Source organism: Cetorhinus maximus, chromosome 9 (genome assembly GCF_964194155.1).
Source record: "Cetorhinus maximus chromosome 9, sCetMax3.hap1.1, whole genome shotgun sequence".
NCBI classification, from domain to species: domain Eukaryota; kingdom Metazoa; phylum Chordata; class Chondrichthyes; order Lamniformes; family Cetorhinidae; genus Cetorhinus; species Cetorhinus maximus.
This window is the reverse complement of record NC_135887.1, coordinates 7,028,337-7,047,924: the sequence shown is the minus strand read 5'-3', so window position 1 is coordinate 7,047,924 and position 19,588 is coordinate 7,028,337. Positions and strand designations below refer to the sequence as shown.

General features: G+C 35.5%; 1 protein-coding gene across 19 annotated transcripts in view; it reads left to right on the top strand.

Moving 5' to 3' along the window:
* Positions 1-19,588, top strand: part of myo18ab (myosin XVIIIA b) — a 257,823-nt gene that overhangs the window by 93,669 nt on the left and 144,566 nt on the right. For 6 of the 19 annotated variants that reach the window (XM_078547987.1, XM_078547986.1, XM_078547985.1 and 3 more), the window contains exons 1-4: positions 10,441-10,515; positions 13,189-13,311; positions 15,855-15,923; positions 18,907-18,994. In XM_078547987.1, the coding sequence (XP_078404113.1) occupies positions 10,462-10,515; positions 13,189-13,311; positions 15,855-15,923; positions 18,907-18,994 (334 nt within the window). In that variant the 5' untranslated portion in view covers positions 10,441-10,461. Of the gene's footprint in view, positions 1-2,953; positions 3,050-5,285; positions 5,940-6,591; positions 6,685-10,440; positions 10,516-13,188; positions 13,312-15,854; positions 15,924-18,906; positions 18,995-19,588 lie in introns of those variants that run through there. The other 13 variants (XM_078547990.1, XM_078547989.1, XM_078547979.1 and 10 more) reach the window with 9 other exon arrangements.

Below are 19,588 nucleotides of genomic sequence, written 5' to 3'. Positions count from 1 at the left end.
GAGATTCCCCAAATGCGAGAGTGCGCTCTTTCACGCATGCGCACGAAAGAGGCTAGGTGCTGCCTCAGGGTGATCGCTGAAAGTTGTTCAAATATTAAAAATAGAAAAATAAAAAAATCGTTGACATGTCCCCCTCATGTGACAATGTCATGGGACATGTTAATAAATTTCTTAAACCCTACATGAAAGCTCATCCCACTGGTGGATGAGGTTTCATGTTTTTTCAGAAGCCCGCCGGGTCTCCTGGCCTGCCCACCAACCTTAAGGTTGGGCGGGCAGGTCCTTTAATTGTTTTAATTATCCTGTCAATGGCCTCAATTGGCCATTGACAGGTTGGTGGGCGCACAGCTGATTTGGCAGTGCCCCCGCCTTCCTGAAAATTTAAATGGGGTGGGATGACATCGGGGGTTCCCCGCGTCATTTTGCGTGTCGGCGAGCAGGCCCCGCCCCCTGTTCGCTGACGGCAAAATTCAGCCCCATAAGTGACCTTGTATTCCCATAAGTGATCTTGCACTCTGCATGTCCCTTCAAGGGAGAGTCCTCCACATGGACATTTACATTTTAATAACTTGCCAGAAACATGAGTTAGTCCCTATTTGTTCAGAAATCAAAGTCTCCTGACCCCCTGGACTTCATCTTGGGTCAAGGTAAATAGTCCATATTCCATGCTGCTAGTTTAAAAAGTATAATTGTCCGTTGTCTTCTTATGTTCAAGGGCAAATGACATGAACGTGACCCTTGTTATAAAACCCAAGAGACAATTCCAAGAAGCAAATAGTCTAGTTTGGATTAAGAAGTAATGGTTTTCCCTAGACACTGCAGAGCTTGTTCTAGATCTGCACTGTGACAAAGATCAAATTCTCCAAATGGTAGAGGCTGATGTTTTGCGCAATTGATGAAGCAAGTGCTCTAATTGCTGCCTTAAAAGTGTACAAGGAAAACTTTTGTATTACTTGCTTCTGGGGAAAGCTGATTTTTCAGTCCAGATCAAACTCCTTGCACAAGGGTAGAAACTTGTGCAAAGTAAAACAAAGATTGTAGAAGGATAATTCTAATTACATTCCATACCTGATGACTGTGATCGTATGGAATCTTCCACCAATTGGAATAGAAGGGAATGCTTGAGAGTGTACATCTATCTCCGTGGATTAAGTTAAAGGACTTTGTTTGAACTATGAAAAGCAATTGAGCATATATCATACCAACTCATATTCACAAGACACATATTTCTGCTGTTGCCATTTTATTGTCCTATAGAAGTCCAGACAATTTTGCAATTACTACTTCAAGAAATGTGCACCACAATTTCAAAACAACCAAGTACTCCAGTTACTACACCTGGATGGAATAGTCTCCATTAACTTAAAATAAAATCTGTAGCAGTTGAGAAGAGCCATCATTGCTTTTGTGAAAAATCAGCTTCACTAATATAAACTCAGTTTGAGTTTAGTTTGCCTGGTAGATATTTGGACACCACCTTAGCAATGTGCTTTGGCATTTTTTTGGAATTCAACTTTTCCCATCCCAAATCTAGTTTTTACATTCCTATGTTAAATTTATCTATATTTTATCTGATTACCCATTGACAAACTGGTGAATTTCCTATTCCTATTTTTATAAACTGTCTTTGTAGTTTAGCAATCGTAACTGCAAAAAGGTTGTTCATAATTAAAAGATAAATTAACTTTGAGGCAGCTACTGGCAGTCAAATATTTTGGTCTTATGATGATGTCCTCCCTACTGTACTGAATTCACTCTGCAGCACTGTTTTTACTACTTTAAAAGTTCTGCTGGATGAAATTTAGTTTTGCTATTAGATGAAATAATTGCAATAACTGTTTAGTTTTCTATATATGATAACTGTAATTTTGTGCTTTCCGCTTTTCTGTACCTACAGTATTCATCACACGTCTGTCCAGTTTACGCTGCATGGTCATTGTCCAGGGCATTCCAATCTGCCCCACCAATTTCAGTTACTGGGAAGAACTTGGCTCCAGGCAAACTTCAGTTCTCTAATAGACTGCATCTTTTCATAATCCCATTTATCAATTTATGACAGCAGCATGGCTTTCTCATCACGTTTTGCTTTTTGGGAGCAAAAGGAAAGTGTTTTTTTGTTAAAACTCAAATCATTCAAATTGCAATTACCAAATCGCTTATAGTCAGGCCAGATTTACTATACAATCTATATGCATGGATTTTCTGTAATGCAGCTATAAGAAATAACTTCAAATGAAATTTATTTTCCGAAAAAATGGGTTTAAGTTGTTACCAGTAAAGTAAAAAGAGCAATCCCATATGACACAACTTTTATTGCAAAATCTAACGTGTAGTAAGGAATTCATCTGATTGTGCAAAGACTTGTTCTAGATTTGGGCATTATTACCAGTTATGATGCTAGTTCAATTTTGCATGTAAAGAACAAAACAAAGGTTGTATCTGTCAATTTGCAGCTATATTTTTAAAATAAAGTTTATAAGTTTAATTATTGCAGAAGCTCATTCAGTGCGAAATCAAGACACCAGGCATTTATTGGTGTTGGTGCAAACTATAAGTCATTATTTTTAAAATTCTGCTTGCTATCAACTATTAGTAGAATTCTACTTCATTCAAACTTTACTGACAATGCTTTGAAAATAATAATAATACTTCAGTTTGTAGAGTATAGAAGAATTTGGTTGTCATAAAAATGCGCAATAAATTTCCAAATTTCTTTTCACTGGAAAAATAGCTCTCAAATCTAGTGAATGATTTTTTTGTCCGAGATAATCTGACAATTTTATACTCAAGAACAACGGAATTTATAGCTGAGGTTTCCTTTTAATTAAACATTTAATTATACATGTAGTATCCTATCTTGAATTTTGCTGAATTGTAATGACAGACAGCACTGTTGCATGTATCATTCAAATTTTGGATAGTGATGTTGCATCCTCATCCTATAAATAATTAGGTTAACGAGGAAAAGCCTGTTGCAAAGAAAAAATCAGTATCTGTTTTCAAATCAGAAAATCCAGATCAAGACCAAGAAGCAAACCTTGAACAATCTGTAAGTTTCATCAAGTGATAGTTAATTTTTGAAAATAATTTGTTCTGGTCAGTGCAAATTTGTTTTTAGATTCATCAGGAAAATAATTGCACCTACATTTTCAGTGTTTACACTGGAGGGATGGGATGGTGTGATGCTGCAAAATGCTTATCGATTTACTTGGCACAATTTCATAAAATATTAACTTGTGTAATAATGGTGAACAAAAATGTACAGTTATCTGGAACTGTCTAAAATATATTTTCAACCAAGCTACATTAATGGTTAATAATACTTTTAAAATGTATATTGCAACACTGTTTCATTCAAACTAAGAATGGTTTAGAATTGATGAGAAGAGAATTTGGTTATAAGCAACAGAAACCTTGTTTTTCTGCACTTGATTTTTTTAAATGTGCCACAGCAGCGTTGTTATAGTAGACCTTCTGTCATTGGAAATACTGACTGATGCAGCATCAGCAGATGCAGTGGTTGTGTTGATTTCATTTGGGCCTGGAAGGCTTTCAAAGATCCTCCTCTAATCATCTAGATCATAGGAATAAAATGAAGGTTAGCTGAATAATTTTGCTGCAACTGTATGCTTGATTTAGGCCACATTGTGAACAATGTGTTATCTTATACTACAAAGTAATGTTCTGTGGTGTTAGGAAGAGAACTGGAGATGTTGCAGCATTTTATTTGTCCATGTGAAGTAGCTGTTGGTGAAAATGGTATTTAGTTTGCCTGTCTGTTGAAACTAAAAGCTAGCATTGCTAATTTTGCTAAGCCTGGACATTCTATATTAAAAAAATCTTTACGTTTAATATTTTATGAAAAAATGTTAGCTAATGGTATTGTCATTAAAGCAGTCTAATTAGCAAGCAGATGCAAAATCATTTACCTGAAGATAAGTGTTGACATTTTATTAGATGATTGTTGGGTATTTAGTTGTGTTTAACCAAATTTAGACAGTAAATGAAATGCAGTCAGACATTCTGAAAAAAAACCTTACTTACTTTATTTTAAAGAAAAGAACTGAATAACTTGTCTGCTTTCTATAAATGGAGGCCACGAGCCTTGCTGCACTGCAGCATATTAATTACTATCCTATATGTCTTTTCAGGCATAGTGTGATTCAGTATTGCTTGCAGACAGGAAGCATATTAGCAAATTTGGCTGTAGTCTTAAAACTAATTGTTTACTAAAGATTACCCATGTGCTATATGCAGTAAAATTACCAAGAGTACATGAAGGTCAAGAGACCTGTTTCTGAATATATTTTTCTTTGTCTAGTATCTATATACTATAACTGCTTTACACTAGCTTGAGTTAGTGAACGTAACCTAATTTTTGAAGTGGCAGGTCACTTGTACAACAATGCTTGTTAGGGCACAATTTTGTATTTAATTTTCATTCCATCTGTGTCATTACTTACAATCATATAGAACCAGCAGTTTAGGATAGAGGTATCATTTATGTTTAATATTTCATATTATTGAAATTTCACAAACATTTGATTTTGCAGAGAAAAAGATGTTATGGTTATATCTGCCTAATTTCTAATTTTCTCAATATCTTAAAAACAACTTGCACTGGCCTGTTCCATGAGCTGCATGCCTATCTTAATTTAAAAAAATAAATAATCTTAACACTAGCACAACAAAAGTATTATTTTGTATATACCTATTGTCACTTCTAATATAGTTTTCTGTGCTTTTTGTAGTTTTAACAGTTTGAACCATTATTGAAGTGTAAAATATACGATACATATTGTGTATACGTGACATAAGTTTTTTTGCCTTACTAACCAATAAAATGTATGTAGGGGCAGTTTGCCACTTTTTAATATACAAAAATATTTTGATACAGAAGAGTTTTTGCATCGATAACTTTATCCAAACATCCAAAAATGTATAGTGGCATTTAAAAGTTGTATCTGCTTTTGTAAATTTTATACACTTCTACAAGTATTTACTCTAATGCATTTGATACTTCACTTTTCTTAATTCCATATTTGAATTAATACAATGATGATCTGGTAGGATCATCCACATGAATGTGGTGCAGTTTTATGTACCTATTGCACAAGGATGGTTGGGGATTAAAATGGGACTTTTTGTTGTACCAATGGTTTGTGTTCTTTCTTGAAATCACATTTGGGCTGTAATTCTGTTTGTTTCTTTTTGCTTTGCTACCACCAATATTTTTCTATTGTTTTAATTCATGCAACATTTTTTCTTATGCTGCATAACTATAGTCAGAAAGAGGTGAAAATCATAATGCAATGCAAGTCAGGAGTGAAGAGATCTGCATTCCACAACCAGAAATAAATGGAGAAAGTGCATGTTCATCTGGATATTTTGAAAATGCACTTCATGTACAAGAGGAACTAAAGCAGAATACAAATGCTGCAAATCTGGAGGAGTTGCCTCATGAGAGTGAAAGATTTCCCAAGAAAAAAGTGGTTAAAATCGTCAGGAAAGTGATACGGAAGGCTTTACCAGGAGAAAGTGGAAGTGATAAGGAAAAGGCCATGGAGACTAAGTGTAAAGAACAAGCAATGAAAAAGATGGTGGAGAGCAAAACAGCCTTGGAAGGAAAAGCAGGAGCTAGAACTGAAATTGGCAAGACCACAGTATTAAAAGTTGAGAAAAATGTTCCTAATGCCCCCAAAGTAGAACCAGTAATTCCAGCAAAGGAAGCCGCTAAAGATGATATTTCAATGGGTTTAACTAGTCTGATGACTAGAAGAAAAACTAAAGATCACAAACCTCGGTTAAGACTCCCAGAAAAAAAGGAAGATGTTTCTGACAGTGTTTATAATAAAATGCCCACAATGCCACATTCACCTTCCTTGGAGCACATGGAAAAACAAAATGATCAACAAATGCCAGAACTGGTAAAAAGTGAGGTAACTGGCTAACCAAAACATGCATGTCCTAAATTGGAGAAAGAGTTTCTGCCATTTTCTAATGCACATTTTAAAACCTACCACTACTGACCAAAAGACTGTTTTAGAACAGTGAAGAGAGTTATGACTTTTGCTTAATATTATCACAATGGCATAATTGGCAAATAACTGCTGTACACCTTGGATTTGCTTGATCTGTTGTGAAAATGTGGATATGTTTATTGCAAAATTCAGAAAATTGTAATTTCGTGAGAGGCAATCAGATTATTGATTGCCGTAGTGTCTTATGAAAGACAACCTTATTAAGCATTTATGCATGGAAAATGATTAATTGGAGATGTTAGTATTTATGATTTTGTTTTCTGATTGGAACATAAACGCATGGAAATGTGGAACATAAATGCATGGAAATGTGAAAGTTAGAATTAGTGCAGCTGTATTACGAATAACCTTGAAACCAAATGCGAGTTGTGTTGTGCTACACTAATACTATAATCTCTTAATCTGAAATGATTGTGATAATCTAGACAGATTAAATCCAAATTAGATAATCTAGTGGAGACCGAGTTTGAAGCATGATTTTAAGTTTCCAACTGATTAAACTTCCAATATTATATACGCACATGCTGTTTCCTCTTTGGCTTATTTAAAGGAGACTGCACGTTCCAATGCGCAACAAATTCCAGTTCAGGAAAAGTTGCCATCACTTGTTGCAGAAGAGTTTCCATCCGATGTCAGAATGCAGGTGTGTGACTATGGAAAGAATAGCACTGTGTATGATGATATTTCATTTCATTTGCAATGAACAGTGAAAAGACAATGCATACTGTGAAAATCATAGGTTAGTTGTGACTTTGTGTAAAGCTACAATATGCTTGCATACTTACGCCTGTGTTTAAATGGTGTACATGTTTTTACACCTGCAGTAACCAATTTTTAACAAGTTACCAAGTGACCAGTTTCATGCTATTTTTAATAAAGGAGAAACAAAGCTTTGAGAGAGAATTTTGAACAATGTACTTCCCAATCTCCTATTATAGAGAAGGCAATTATGATTACGCCATATTACCTGTATGGTAAGCCACTTGCTATACGGAGTGTAAATTTCACAGGCAGTAGTGTACATTCTTGAGTTTGGGTGGTTCTGAAGCTGGCGTGGAGTCATGCCTCCTGTTGTTTGTAATGATCCTGCACTGTCATGCATGTAATTGAGGCCAACCGAGACACCTAGCATAGGAGTAGAACTTATTCTTTTTTTTCAAGAAGTCCAGCATTTAAGGTGGCATGTTTCCCCCCCACCCTATAAAAAAAAGCTTGGTGAAAAGAAAGAAAGAGACTTGCATTTATATAGCTCCTTTCCAGACCTCAGTATGTTCTAAAGTGTTATACAGCCAAGAAAATAGTTTTTTGAAATATAGGCACTGTCGTAATGTTCATAGCAAGGTACCACAAACAACAATGAGATGATGATCAGATAATTTGTATTTTCTAGTGATGTTGGCTGAGGAATAACTATTAATAGAGCCACTTGGAGAACTCCTGGTTAGAATAGTGCTACTCGATGTGATTTAAGGCCTAATTTGCAAGGTGACAACTTCATACAGTGCAGTTTTCGTTCAGTACCGTGCTGGAGTGTCAACCTATATTTTATGCTTAGGTTTCTGGAATGGGACTTGTACCCACAACCTTCTGATTTGAGGGCGATAATGCTATCATAGTCATGGCTGACGCATTAGACTGTCATTGAGGGCGCTGAACTCTCTCTAGACTTTGCTTTCTCCTTAATTTTAAATTTTAATACCATTTTAAATTGATAAAAGACTAATCCTGTAGATTGTTTGAACGTTTTAAAAATGATCTGTAGCAAAAATTTATCTCCCCAAAACTTTAATTAAAGTGTCTGCAGGAAGATTTGATTTCCCTCTCTGGTCTATGATATGTAGAGCATATGTGACATCATCACTCGTGGGGAGGTGGTGGACTAGTAATCCAGAGACCCAGGGTAATGCAGTGGGAACCCAGGTTCAAATCCCACCATGGCAGATGGTGGAATTGGAATTTTAAAAAAAATCTAGAATTAAAAGTTTAATGATGACCATGAAACCATTGTCGATTGTTGTAAAAACTCCATGTAGTTTACTCATCCTTTTGGGAAGGAAATCTGCTGTCCTTACCTGGTCTGGCCTACATGTGACTCCAGACCCATAGCAATGTGGCTGACTCTTAAATGCCCTCTGAAATGGTCTAGCAAGCCACTCAGTTGTATCACAATCACTAGAAAGTCTATAAGGAATGTGGACTGCAGCGGTTCAAGAAGGCAACTCACTTCCACCTTCTTGAGGGCAATTAGGGATGGGCAATAAATGCTGGCCATGAACAAGTGCAAAAAAATGTTGCCTTTTCTCCCTTATGTTAGAGCTGAAATACATGTAAGACAGAAATAAACAGCAACTACTTTAAATTTAATTTATCAATGTTTTAATGTTAAAACCTGAAATGAATTTAATTATTGACTAAATTGATTATTTTAGGAATGTTCTTTCACCTATGCAGTTGAGGTTATAGGCATATTTTGCTTGAACTAAATTATATATTACCACAATTGGGTTATTAAAATTAATATACATTTTTAATAACATTTGAAAAAACACCAAAGGACAGTTTGATCTGAAATGCCAACATAATTGCGGGCCAACAAAAGAAGAAAATTAAGTGTGATTTGTCCGTTGCCTTGCTTGTGCAGTGAAAAGATAACTGTTGTGGTTGACCTGCTTTGAAACTTGTTTCACCCTACATGCTAGATCCTCCTGCACTGTGAATCTTGCAGTGTAGCTCCACTCTGTCCCCCCTCCCATACTCCCAAAACTTTATTGGCTTGCAACAAAATACATGTGATTGTTAAATAATTTTGTGCTTTGTTCCTTTTCATTTATGTCATGTGGTTTAATGCTATTACTGTTGGGTTCCTAGTCCATGTGACAGGATTTTAAGCTTCTTCGGCCACAATTATGTAGTCTTTGAACCAGTACCATATGATTCTCATGGAATCAGTCTGGGAATGTTCCAGTTAAAAATGTGTTTTGGTAAAGTATTCTAATATTCAGAACCTGAAAAGTGAAGCAGTTTTTCCCTGCTTCCTGCATTGCACTGCATTTCTTAGTCCAGGTACCAAAAGGTCAACCATATGAGCCACTCAAACTAAATCCCTGCATAATTTTCAGCACTGCTTTTTGGTACAAATAGCTTGGCTCCTGGAATTTATACTGCTTGTAATTTTATTCTGTAACATCTAGTCTGCATCTGTAAACTTTGAGCATATATAGGAAGTAACTGTACCTTCTGATTATATATTTTAAAATGATGCTAAATATCTGAAAATGTATTGATTGACAAAATATTCTGTGCCTTTTCAATGAGGTGAAGAGGGTACAACATGTATAGTGAAAAAAGTGGTTATTAATAGCTGGATTTTGCGGTCAGCAGTGAAATGACGACCTTGGCACTGACCTCCAAGAAAGCTGCCCACAAAGATCTAGTGATCTCTGTGACATGAATTTCGTCTTTTCCTGATGTTAACTTGATTGGGGTGCCAATTATAGGGGATCTCTGGCATCAAGCAGCAGTGAAGTAATCAAACAGGCTAAGTAGACAATCACAGTAAAGAATTCTGACAGCATACCAAGAAGTAAAATGCAATGATTATCCTTCACGTTTTAATAATTTTACAGAGTGAAATAAGGACTGGGACATACTCATGGGATTAATGTAGAAGCTGAAATATCTTAAACTTTAAAAAATCGACTTACGTTAAAAAGCTGTGCAATCTTTATCATAATGGAGAAATTTGACTTTCCACAAATATAGAACTTTTCCAAGGCCAGAGAGGTTGTTCAGAAGTAATTATGACTTAATACTCCAATAAAAACACAGATATACCTCATTCGACAAGGCATTAACATTTCAGGGTTTTATACAGTGAGATTAAAGCATAAAAAGTGGAATTTCATGTAGGTTCAAATGATTTTTAATTTATTTCCATCTTCAACAGTGTCCAATGTTGAGGAGTAGAAAATTACTGACAGCAACTTTTGGATTTCCTCATTTAACTATTTATGTGTGATGCTAGAAATTGCTGTCAGTTTCAAAGTTGTAATGATGGTTAAGCATGGACAGTTTCACTGCCACTACAAATGCAAAATCCAGGCCATGAGTACTGGTTTTGGCTGCTGGACTGAGAGAAGTCAAATTATCAAATGGATCACAATCTTTAGTAAGCAGTGAAAACATTCTAAAACTATTGCATTTCATGCAGAAAATGTTTTTGCAAACCTTCATTACCGTTTACACATAAGCCAGAAGCATGCATTTTAGGTTTAATTGTCACGGTGACCCAATAGTTGGATTGACATTAGCTAGCACCCAACACCTCGCACCCCACAAATTTCAAGCCCAGTAAATAGATGAGAGCTGTTAATTAGAAAATTAATATTGTAATTTTTAGGCCCAATGGATACCACAACAAATGACTCACACAGATGAAGCTCAGATGGGACTGGAGAGAATCTTCAAAACTTCAGTAAATAAATACACCATGCTTTGACTGTTGCTTGTGTTGGGCTGTTGGCACGTTTTTCCTGAAAGCAGAATCCTTTAAACTTTACATATACCAGACACTTCATCTTTTAACCCTTACTTTCGTGCAGATGATCCAAACTATTAATTTTACTAATCGGTCAGTGATGTGCTGCAGGTGGATATACAATCTATATTTTACATAGTATTTCAAGAACAAAAATTGTTTAAAGTATTGAAGTGTGAAATATTACAATTTGTAGCAAGCTTAAGTGATTGGTCCCGTGAATGCAAACCTAAATACCCAAAATAATTTTGCTTTGTACGACATTGCCTGTCGCTACAATTCGGTAAGAAAAGACCATTTTTCCCATCTGGGATCAATCTTATGGTACCCGATGAACGATGTACTTAATTCTTATTATTGTTGTCTTTGGCTTCTGTTTTGAATCCTAACCACAGCTAAGTTGAACCTAGTATCCAAAGAGAAATCTACTTTCAAATTTAGTATATTATGGGCTAACCTTTTTGACTTCAGTTTTCAAGGGATCATGTAGTAGATTGACAATGTAATAGCCCCAAATATAATTCATTTATTTTCTTTGGGTTCTGGGGTCATCTCGTCACTTGGGGAAGTTTAGTCTTGTAGTTCACTGAATCATACAGTGAAGAAAGAGGCCATTCAACCCATCCTGCCTGTGACAGCTCTTTGAAAGAGCCATCCAACTAGTTTCACTCCCCCGCTCTTTCCTTTGTAGCCCAGCAGTTTTTTTTTTTCCTTTTCAAGTGCATATCTAATTCTCTTTTGGAATTTACTCTTGAATCTGCTTTCACCGCCCTTTCAGTCAGTGTATTCTAGATTATAACAACTCTCTGCATTCCATTGCCAAGCATCTTAAATCCTTGTACTCGGGTTACTAATCCTCTTGCCAGAGAATTGTTAAACTATTGGAAACAATTTCTCACTATTTACTCTATCAATACCTTCATAGTTTACCATAATTTCTGGAACAAATATCTTAACAGTACTAGAGCATTTTCGTTTAGATTTTGACCTGGTGTGATGCTATGGCAACAGTGATTTTGCATACTTTTAGTTTTACATTTGCATTTACCAAGACTATATATAGTATGCATTTATATTTCACTTTTCAGTACTAACATTCATTAACATTTGTTATCTATTTTAAAACCTTGTCAGCATTGTTACCTGTTACCCTAAAGTCACATGCTTATGGAATCATAGAAACTTACAGCACAGAAGAAGGGCATTCAGCCTATTGTGTCTGTGCTGGCACTTTAGGACTGTTCTTGCAACAGAGAAGGTTAAGAAGTGATCTAATCACAGTTTTCAAGATGATTAGTTTTGATAAAGAAAAATTATTCCCTGGTGAGTGCATCAGTAACTATTATTCTTAGATTTAAGATCATCGGAAAAAAATCTGGAGGGACATGGAGGAGAAATTTTTTCCACTGAGTTGTCAAGGGCTATGATGGATAAGAAAATTGAGGAGACTTATGACAATACTGTAAAGAATTAATGAATAGAATAAAGTAACCAACTTGTTCATATGTGCAGGCACTTGCATATTCTGTAATATTAATTCACCAAAATGAACTTCATCCTATTGTTTATTGTAATATGAGAAATGGTATTCCATAAACTTCAGCATGTTTAATGTGGATAGATTTTAAAATCTTAAGATTTTTGTTGTTACACTAAACAAAATCTACATTTATTAAATTGCAATTTACAAACAGTGCTCAACAAGTAGTATCACAGATTGTAATTTTGAATGTAGTCCTCAGAAAACTTTAGCCTTAAAAGTTGGAAGAGGAAAGTTTTGTTTGCGTACTTCAATTATAATATTTGCTTTAGTTCTGTGCCATAAGTGGAGGCTTAAACTGTAATTGTACATTTGATGAGTTTGTTAAAAATTCTGGCCAAGTGGCTTTAGCTTACACTTGGAAACTTTTGTCTATCAATCCCTGTCTAGCACATTTTGAACATACAGTTGTTTTAGTAAATTTACTACTGTTTGAATTTTGAAAATAATTTCTATCAACACTTTAGTTTAAGTAAATGCATTATTAACACTTGGTTCTCATAAATGTGGCAACAACATCAGGTATCATATAAACAAGATTAAGCGTTAGGCACCTTTCTTATTCATTAATGATAATTGCCCTGTAGTATGATGTAACAACATTCATAAGAATCCTGTATGCAATATCTTAGTTTGGTCTAAATATAAATAACTTACAGCCATAGTATTAGCATTCCAATAAAAGCATGATTTAGCCATCATGGCCTAAACAGCTTCCTCTATGATCTGACAAAACAGTTTTCATCATATGTGCTTTGCTGAAGTCTAAATTTCAGATGGTGAATATTGTAGATTATAGTGAGAAACTCCAGAATATAAAGGAATGATGTCTACTGATGGGAAACTAGAAAGAAAATTGGAAAATCTAAATCTTTTGATTTTTGGGTGCTATGCTCAAGGACTATAGTAGTCCATAAGCAGGTGTGCTGTAATAATGGTTATATTATATTGTGTTTTTGGCTGTATCTCTATCTGTATCTGTGCAGTTATTTGCTTAATGACTTCATCTATCTTCATTCTCATTTTTTACATCTGGATCTTGTTTCTTTCACATTGCATTGTTGTCACAGCTGGAACCTGCGGTCCCACCTACCCAGAGCCTTGTTCCCTCTCAAGATTCCTCTGCTCGCTCCAACGATCTCGCACAGGCAGGTGTCTGGGCTGGTGTCTGTGCCCGTGTGTCATGCTGGACTGTAAGGCTGCCTTCATGTCTATCCTATGATTCCCACATCTCTGCTACAGCCCTTTATTTGCCTTGCTTATTTTTTTCCTGCTAATGTGTTTCTCCAGTGGTTTATTGATAAAGTGCACAAAGTCTCACCTAAAATTATTCACCTATTAATCTGGTTTAAATTAGTTAAAGGTTGGAGGAGAAAAATGTGATTTTTCAAAAGAGAGAGGATTTATTTAAAGGTAATGCTCCCAGTCTTCATTAACGTAATGTATTTCCTTGTTAAATTTAGAATTTTGATCAGTTGCTTTTTGGGATGCTAATTATTTTCACACTTTTTTTGGTCTTAGATTATAAATATTAAAACTTCAATCTACAATAATATATTATATGTACTGTAACAAGGCATTTTGAAACGACAGTAGTATCTTAACAATTTGAATTAAGCCACTGTTGAGTTTACTGAAGTGTTGGTTAGCAGGCTCAAGAGCTTGCAAAAGTGACATGTATTTGACATACAAAAAAACAGTTGCATTTATGTGCTTAAAATCATCTGCATCAATGTTTTAAGACTAACTTAGTTTTGAAATGTTTCCTGAACTGAAACATGAGCCCTTCCTTTCCTTTTCCATCCTTGCCCCTTTCTCCCAAATACTTGCACCTCCCTGTTCCATCCAGTGCCATTTCCTGTTTCTTTAACCTGGGATTTTAAAAAGTGGGGAAAAATATAAAATTCCGTTTGCTGTTTAAAAATATTGATGTTAGAAATTAGGCAACATCAACATTTGCTTTCATTATTTGGTCAAAATTTGTGTTTCTTTTTGGTTTCACATAAAGCTAATTACTGCAGCATGTCATTTTAATGTAAAAGACCCTGTGTACATAAACTGTAATTTATTTAAAAAATGGGTGTTTCAAAGAAAATCATAATTCTGCATATACAGACTCAAATTTGTTGATTGCTCACTTAAGACTAGAATTTCACTAGGGTTGAAAATATAAAGTGTATAATTGGGGTGGATAATTTAGTTTATTTGAGGAAGAGCACAATTGTTTCTCCTATCCTGGTCTTTCAGGGCCACTTGTCTTTTTGTAGTCCCTGAACACTTCCTTGCATCTCTCACTTTCTTCTCTGTGGCTTCCTATCCGTCAGCTGAGATGGTAATGCATGGAAATGCTGGGAAATATTCCAATTAAATTTCAAATTCTGAGGAAAGGGGAGGGGGCAATCTTATTTGTGACTCACTTTGTACGCGAGCATAGGCACTGTCCAGTATTGAACATGTATGCTTCCTGTCAAATCTGGTGTGTCACTGTTTTTATATTAACCCAAGACCAAGACTAATGATGCTGGCTACTGACATGGATTTGCACAGTCGACTGCAACATCAAATGCAAACTTGCCAGGCTAGTAGTTGGGAAGGCCCATTTTTAATTAATTCTGTCAAATTTACTTTTAGGTTTTAGCTGTTTGCTGCAGATAAGAATGTCGAGAAACTGGTGCCACTAGTAGGTGTTTAATGCAAAAGAAGCTAGTTTATACTAATTTTCAGTTGTTATGGAACTGACTTTCACATAAAAATTAGTCATGAAAGTCATCCTGATATACATTATGTTCATAAAATGAACATTATGCTTAAACATAAGATTTTACATTTTTGCTTTAATTTATTCTCCGGATATGGGTGATGCTGGCAAGGCCAAATGTATTGCCCATCTCTCATATAATGATTGGAGGCTGCTGTCGTCAACTGTAACAGGCCTTGTAGTGATCACTTGTAAAACTGAATGGCTTAGTGGGTCATTTCAGAAGGCATTAAGAGTGAACCATGTAGAATTTACTGGTCACGTATAAACTATATGGAGTAGGATAATTGGTTCACTAATGCCCTTCAGAGGAAGGAATTTCTGTGGTTTACACACATTGTAAACCAAAGATAATGAACGACTGACATCAGCTATGCAGTCTCCCAACCGTTAAATGGAAACCACCAGAAATATTCAGCATTGCGCTCAAAACTTTAGACTTGGGTAAACTGCTTAATTCTTTTTTTCCATTTGACTTTGTTTATGTTGGTGTGGAGGTAGGGGCGTTGCTCAATTACTGCTGAGTCGAGATTGAAAATGCTCTAGAATCCTCTTTTCATTACTTAAACTACAAACTTTAATGACTATTGCTTACACTTCAATTTTGAGTTTAGCTTTGAAGTAGCTGATCAATTTATAACATTTGAACATTTAAGGTTATGTTTTCCCCCCTTGGTTTTTTCCCTTTTATCATGTGTCTACCCATCAACTACTAAAGATGCTGACGTATGGTTCCAATGTGTCACTTAAGTATCCATTTTTGAGAGAGTCTGGATAGTGAGAAATTCATCAATATATTTTATTTAAAGAGATGAAAATATCAAGGTAGCTCAAGTGCAAAATGGAATTACATGTGTTTGTAAGTCAGAATCTTGAATAGAATATTATGAATGTTATAGATGAAAGATACAAAATAGCACTCTTTAAATCTTGGTTTGCTTTTCTTTGCTGTGCTTGGCTTATGCTGCTGATCACCAGAATCAGGAGGAAGAGGTGCCAGCAGCTGTGCTACAGTCTTCCTCAGCATCTGCTTCTACTCAGCCCCAGGTTGGCATTTAAATCTCAACGCTGCTTTTGACAAGTTGGTGCCTATGAAGTACTTGCATGTTGTATAATATTAAACCTGTCCTCCATTTTACATTTTTGTTTTCTTAAATATTTATTCTTTCCAGATAACTAGGTACAAACATTTTTTTGCAATCCCTCCCTATCTGGGAATATCTTGTGTATTACAAGTAGAGAATTGATTTGGTAATTTTAAAACTTTTGCAATAGTGTTGGTATTTCTATTTGATAATTCATTTTAATAGAATTCCATTAAAAACGGTCATTTTTAACAGGATTTTAGCTTAATTAAAGATGTTAATGATTAAAATTGGAGTGCCTTTTCATTTCATTTTTACCTTAAATTTTATAATTTGGCTTCTTGCATTAGCTATAAATAATAAGCAATAGATAAATGATTATAAAATAGCAACTGGTCATGAAATGAAAGCCTGAGTATTTTAGAAATGTTATTTTAAACGTGATACTGCCTTTAGTTACTGCCAAAAGTTACTGCCTTTACCTTGCTCTATTGTATGTATTTTGCATAATGTTTATTCATTATTAATGTTTTAACAGTTCAGAATTTGCTACTTTGACATAGTAGGTTTGCTGATGGTATCAGAAAGATGTGCGTTAATAAGTGATTTGGTTTTTGGGTGTGAAGAACATCATACTAAATATTGTAGTATGTAAGTCCTTTTCACCATATTCACTGACAATGAACAATCACATAGCAGTTTATTAAGCAATTATATTTTATAAGAATTATTTATGAGTGGTGAGAAAACCAAAATAGTATAATTTAATTCCTGAGAGTGTGACAAGAATTGTCTTATAATTTTCAGCTGATTGAAGCCTTAAGAGCATTGCTGTTACATTAATTATGAAAGTTTCTAGATGCAGGGATAGAATACTTCACCTTAATGCTAATCCAAATGAATGTAATATTTAAAGACTGGTAGTTCGGATTCTTATATCATTTTAATGCCAACACTATTGTTAAAGGATTTTATTGCATCTGATACTATTTCAAATGAAAGAATAGTTTTAAATCTTTGCTTTATCTTTTTCCTTTTACGAGCTGTGTGTTGTGCTGTTAAAAGCTTACTAATTCACATAACCTCCAGTGTTGGTGAAGTTTGTCAAAACTAATGATGCAATGTATTTTCATCAGTGTTCCATGCAAACCTAAATCCGGAAGCAGCTGATATGTGACTTTATAAAGTGCATTTGAGTAGCCATGATGTAGTTTATAATTAGCCCATTTCATACCTTTTGAGGTTATTGGTAGACTGTTCATTACTGTTTTATTTCATATAAAATGGGAACAGTGTTTAATAGACTGATTATCTGGGTTTCCATTTTGCATGGACTATGTCAAGTCTACTTTATAATAGTTCTCTTATATTCTCTTATATAACACAAATTCTTAGGTTACATGTTTCCAAGCAAAGACTTATGAAAGGACAGAAAATGCATGAAAATGCTCAGCAGATCTAGCAGCACCTGTCGACAAGGAAACAGTTAACTTTTCAGGTTGATGACTGTTCAGGAGAAGGGTCTGAAACGTTAATGTTGTTTCTCGCTTCATATGTGCTATCAGACCTGCTGAGTATTAATAACATTTTCTGGTTTTCTTTCCAGTGTTCCAGCATCTACAGTAGTTTGCTCTTCACTTAACAAAAGATTTTTCTGCACTGTTAACCACCTTTTATAGTGAAACCTTTGACTGAGGTAAAAAATCAGGCCACTAGATCTGCACCTTTGTGTTGAGCTAACCTTGAAAGGGTTACTTAGGTAACACCTGGAGGGCTTGTTGCCTTTGGTTGATAAATCCAATATTCAGTTTTCTTGTGCTTTCTCATGACTGAGAATCCTCTTCCTAAGAACAACTGGTTCAGACTTCTGCAATATTTATTGATGTGTATGGAAAGAAGATCTTCCAAACCAACTGTGTGCTCTCTTGGAAACTATTGTGTATTATTTCACTTTAATTAGTCATCAAAGTCATTTATACCCAAAGACTTCCCATCTGCAGGGCTGATGACCAGGGTTGGCTGCTTAAGTTCAAGCTAACAGATGAAGCTCATAAACAGATGTTCAAATAGTGTAAAAGCTATTAGTAAAATCCTTCAAAACATCTTTTAACAGATGTTCAATCATGTAGTCTGCAGTTTCTGTTGCACTATTTCTCATATTTTCTCCACTCAACATTTAAATACCTGTATACTCTGCGAGCCAAAACTACAAACCTGTCCAAACATTCAAAATTTAAGAGAACTCAACAGGGGAACTTTTGACCCAGACCCACAAAAGCTTGGCCAAATGAGGATAGATTGGAGAGGTTGGGACAGTTCTCCTTGGAGAGAAGGCGGCTGAGAGGAGATTTAATGTTCAAAATCACGAGGGGACTGGACAGAGTAGATGGGGAGAAGCTGTTTCCACTTGTAAAAGGATCAAGAACGTGAGGGCACAGATTTAAAGTGACTTGCAAAAGAAGCAAGTGTGAAGTGAGAGAAAACTTTTTCACACAATGAGTGGTTTGGGTCTGGAATGCACTGCCTGGAAATGTAGTGAAGGCAGGTTCAATCGAGGCATTCGAGAGGACATTAGATGATGATTTGAATAGAAACAATGTGCAAGGGTATGGGGAAAAAGCAGGGCAATGGCAGTAGGTCATAATGCTCATTTGGAGAGCCGGTGCAGACATGAATGGGCCGTATGGCCGCCTCCTGTGCTGCTAAGATTCTGTGAAATGGGAAAACACATGATCTGGCCAAAAGCAAGATAGGTGATAACCCAATAGATAACTATCTTTGCAAGTGTCTAATACAAAGATTTGTGTTCCATAAGAGAATATGTAATGAGATGACTTTATTTTTACTTTGTGGTCTTGCAATTTTGTAATGGATGACAAGATGTCTATCTTTGCCTTACTCTCTCAAGTAATGTGACATTCCCTTTTCCACTTTTGCAATTACAGTCAAAGACCGAGGAGCAGATCGCTGCAGAGCAAGCATGGTATGAAGCGGACAAGGTGTGGCTGGTTCACAAAGATGGCTTTTCATTAGGTAATCTTAAATGTCAATTCTTTTTCATTATTGCTTCTGCAGCTAATTTCCATTAATCATGCAACAGTTCTTTATTTTATGGGGTAGGCCATTTAGCCCCTCAAGCCTGTTCCACCATTCATGGCTAATCTGCGACTTAACTCCATATACCTGCCTTTGCCCTATATCCCTTAATACTTCTGGTTAACAAAAATCTTTCAAGCTCAGTTTTGAAGTAAAGAATTGATCTGCATCAATTGCCATTTATGGAAGAGAGTTCCAAACTTCTACCAACATTTGTGTGATGTACCGCTTCCTAATTTCACTTCTGAAGAGTCTGGGGTCTAATTTTTTGACTACATGCCCTAGTCCGTGACTCTCCAGTTTGTGAAATAATTTCCCCCACCGTTTCCCTTAATATCTTGAAAGCTCCAATTAAATCAACCTTTAATCTTTTAAAATCCAGGGATTATAACCCTAGTTTGTGTAATATCTCATTGCAATTTAACCCTGGGAGTCCACATATCAATCTGGTAAATCTACGCTGCATTCTTTCCTGAGCTAATATATCCTTCCTAAGGTGTGGTGCCCAGAACTGCTCTTAGAACCCTAGGT